The 3,879-nt window shown below is 31.1% G+C and overlaps 1 protein-coding gene across 1 annotated transcript; it reads right to left on the bottom strand.

The window, feature by feature from the left end:
• Window positions 1-1,958: 1,958 nt before the first annotated feature.
• Window positions 1,959-3,408, bottom strand: GLYI8 (Lactoylglutathione lyase / glyoxalase I family protein). The gene is made up of 2 exons (XM_089058068.1): window positions 3,102-3,408; window positions 1,959-2,348 (listed from the first exon to the last, which is right to left on the bottom strand). The coding sequence occupies exons 1-2, from the start codon at window positions 3,387-3,389 to the stop codon at window positions 2,082-2,084; spliced, it is 555 nt and encodes a 184-aa protein (XP_088914194.1). The 5' UTR covers window positions 3,390-3,408; the 3' UTR covers window positions 1,959-2,081.
• Between the last annotated feature and the right edge of the window lie 471 nt (window positions 3,409-3,879).

Here is a 3,879-nt window from a genome sequence, read left to right as displayed (position 1 = left end):
GTGTTGAGCATATTAATTAATTAAGATGGATGTTTTGAACTTCAAGTGTAGTTGTGTCTTCATGCATAGCTGCACTTTCTCTTGGTCGTTTCCGCTGAATTTTTGATACACTTCAGTATTATCTGGATATTTTGCACTTATTCCTTTCAGTTTAGAAGCTTGATACATGTTGTGGTTTTCGGTTGAATTTATGTCGAACCTTGATTTTTTGATCATAGTCTATGGTATCTTTCCTTTATTTATTAAAGCTTCTAGGTTAAACCGTTGACTTATTGCTCTGATAGTTCCTTTAAATATTTTGGTCAAATCTCTTTAAATGAAACCCTAGCCTATGTTTATTTCTTTTAAGTCTGTTCTGGTAGCAGTCGCCGTATTTATTATACCCTAGGGAGGCGGGCTGTTACAGGTATAGTAGGGCATATAATCTCATTAATGGGAAATACCCTGCATGGCCAGCATTTGTCAAGTCAATCAGTACTCTACAGACTCAAAGATGTTGAGCGAGCATTTGGAGTCTTGTAACGTGTTTTGCAATTTTGCGAAGGGCATGTCTTGTTTGGGACATGATTTTGATGGAAAAAATTATGATCGCTTGTATTAAATGCATAATACAACAGTAGAAGATGAACATGATACATATCAAAATTATTATGATCCTACTGAGTTTTTCCAAGATACACTCACAAGAGTATACGAAGAAAATGTTGAAGCCTTTTGGTGCGCTACTCATTGGCCGGAAGCTTGTTATCTATGTAACAAATCGAGATTAACTCCGCAATAGAAAAACTCATATTGTCTTTCATTAAGATTTGATTGAGCACATTTGCAAAAAAGTTTGCACAAATCTTTTTTAAATTATCTTTCTATTTTCATTTTTAATTTGGTTTGTTTATTTCTGGCCGTATTTCTTTTTTTTTTTTTTTGTGTATATTATTATGTTTTACTTCAATTATATGAATCCCTAACAATATTTAATGAAATGAAGTAATTTATACTCATTCTATTCCACCTAAATATACACTCTTCTCTTTTTAGTTTGTCCCAAAAGAATATGCACTTCTAATTTTATAAATTTCTTTCTCTATGGATATGATTCATTCTCAATTATCAATACAACCAAAGAATCAAATTTTATATATTTTTAATATATTTTAAACTAGATTATATTCTCTGTCTACGTAAAATAATTTTATTTTCCATAAAAAATCCATAAAAAGTAATCTTATTATTGTAAAATAGTTTCATTTTCCATAAAAAATCATAAAAAGTAATCTTATTTCAAAAATATAAGCTTCTATGTACTTTTTCAATCTCTCTTAATTTTTCTTCTTTTCGTTTTTATACTTTATGAATCTTTTTCTCTCTTTCTTGTTTTATTGTAATTTATTTTTCTTTCTCATTTTGTTGTAATTTATTTTCCTTTTGTAAACTGTCTCAACTTTTTTATTTATTATTTAAACCTGTACCATTCAAAATTTAGATTATTTTCATGGGTGTATAATATAAAATATTTATTTAAGTGAAGAGAAAAATTAATTGGATTCAATTGGGATCACCGAAAAAAGTCAAGTCTTACTTTTTCTTCTTTTCGTTTTTATACTTTATGAATTTTTTCTCTCTTTCTTGTTTTATTGTAATTTATTTTTCTCTCATTTTATTGTAATTTATTTTCCTTTTGTAAACTGTCTCAACTATTTTTTATTTATTATTTAAACCTGTACCATTCACAATTTAGATTATTTTCATGGATGTATAATATAAAACATTTATTTAAGTGAAGAGAAAAATTAATTTAGATTATTTTCATGGATGTATAATATAAAACATTTATTTAAGTGAAGAGAAAAATTAATTGGATTCAATTGGGATCACCGAAAAAAGTCAAGTTATAGTTAAGTTGAAGGCTGTGCACATTGGATAAAAGAAAAATAAATATTTTATTAAAAAATTGATATTAGTTGAGTGAGGACGGTCTAATATTTTTTCATTCCATGTAAACACGTTCCAAATAACATGGTAGATCAAATTAAAAACAGCGGATGCATCTATCTATTAAATTCATCAAGGAGAGACCTAGGTAGCTAGAGGTCACCAACAAGCATATCTTGTTGATGAGTTGGGAGCTCAATGGGCGGATTATGCTTGTCGAAGGGAAGCTTGATCCGGCCGATGGAACGCTGCGGAACGAGCTTCAGATTCTCGCAGTTACAAATCTCAATCATAAATCCATCCGGATCTTTGAAGAACAACTGGTCGATGGCCGCGCCTTCTTGCTCTCCCACTGTCCTCTTCATGTACTTAATGTTCATCTCCTTCAGCTTCTTCACCATAGCCTCCATATCCTCGCACTACACACAAACACCCATATCTAAATCATGATAAAAAAAAATCATATTTTACCTTCTTATTTTAGTACTACAAAGTTAAAATTAAGTGCAAAAGTTGAATATAAAAATGAAATACGATAAAATATAGTAATAAAAACACACATTTAGGTTTTATAATAAAGAGAGCTGTTTTATATCTTGAAATTATCCATCCTAGCAAACGGATAGTAAAAGAGAAAATATATCTATCTATCTATATACTATAATAAAGTGAGACATCTTCTAAAGATGCGGATTCATTTCTTAGATAGCACGAAACTTTGTACTTTCTACGTCCCATCGTAAGGGAGGAGTATTCCCTTTGGACCGTCCATTATAATTAAGGTATTTCCTACTATGGCAAAAAAATAACACTTTATATCTCTCTAATTTTTCCTCTCTTCTATTTTCCTTTTTTTTCTATTTACTTTTTTCTTGCTCCATTATATTTTCTCTTCATTTAAACACTAAAACACCACTATCTAACCAGTTCTTCCGAAAAAGAATGTATCACATATGTTGTGCCCAAAAGAAATAAATATATTTCTATTTTTAAAAATAGGCAATTTTTTTGAGACAGACTAAAATGAAAAAAACACCACTATCTAACCAGTTGTTCCGAAAAAGAATGTATCACATATGTTGTGCCCAAAAGAAATAAATATATTTCTATTTTTAAAAATAGGCAATTTTTTTGAGACAGACTAAAATGAAAAGTGAGTAATTTTTGAGTACCTGAAACGAGATATGGTTATCCATGGGATCGAGACGGTCCTTATCTCGGGGAAGCTTGTCCTCGTCCTTGGACTGCACCAAGTGGATGCCGATGCCGTAGTTGAAGAGCCAGGCGCCATCGAAATGGAAGGACTCGGGCCGCTTGATCAGCACGAACCCAAGAACCTTTGTGTAGAATTCAACAGACTCCTCCACCGATCGACAAACCCTAGAAACATGATTCAGCGCCATCAAAGGGGCCTCTTTCTCCTCTTCATTACCACATCTCATTTCTTGTCGGTTCTGCATTTTTTCCCATTTCCTCCTCCAATTTGGGTTTCAATATATGGCGGTCACTTGAGTTGACGCGTGGTGCTGATAATCATCTTTGAACCACGTGTCCACATTGTTTGCCGCCACGAATGCATGCACCCATCTGCCTCATCTTTCACATGCTGCTTTAGTTTAACATACAAGTAGGATAGGCTCACTATTTTGTAACAAGATTAAAGTATTTAAAAAGTACATTATCCAAACCAAACAAAATTTGTTTTGGATATAAGAGAAACCAAAATTTATAATCTAAAATTAATTCCACGTCATAGGACTAGACTCATAAATATATATTTCCCCAGCTGCACTTTAAATGGGTAATTTTAATTAGATTTTATATGGCTTTGTTTTAGGAATAAAATAAAGAAAATAAAATAAGATTAAAAAAAAGTAGAGAAATGAATGTTTCTATAATTGGAAATGTATTGTTTAAAGTAAGGCATCTGAAAAAGAAAAATGTATTATT

This window comes from Salvia hispanica, chromosome 1, assembly GCF_029641045.1.
Source record: "Salvia hispanica isolate PSC_SH4W2 chromosome 1, Shi_PSC_v1, whole genome shotgun sequence".
Lineage (NCBI taxonomy): Eukaryota > Viridiplantae > Streptophyta > Magnoliopsida > Lamiales > Lamiaceae > Salvia > Salvia hispanica.
The sequence above is the reverse complement of the archived record's forward strand: the minus strand, read 5'-3'. Positions and strand labels throughout refer to the sequence as shown.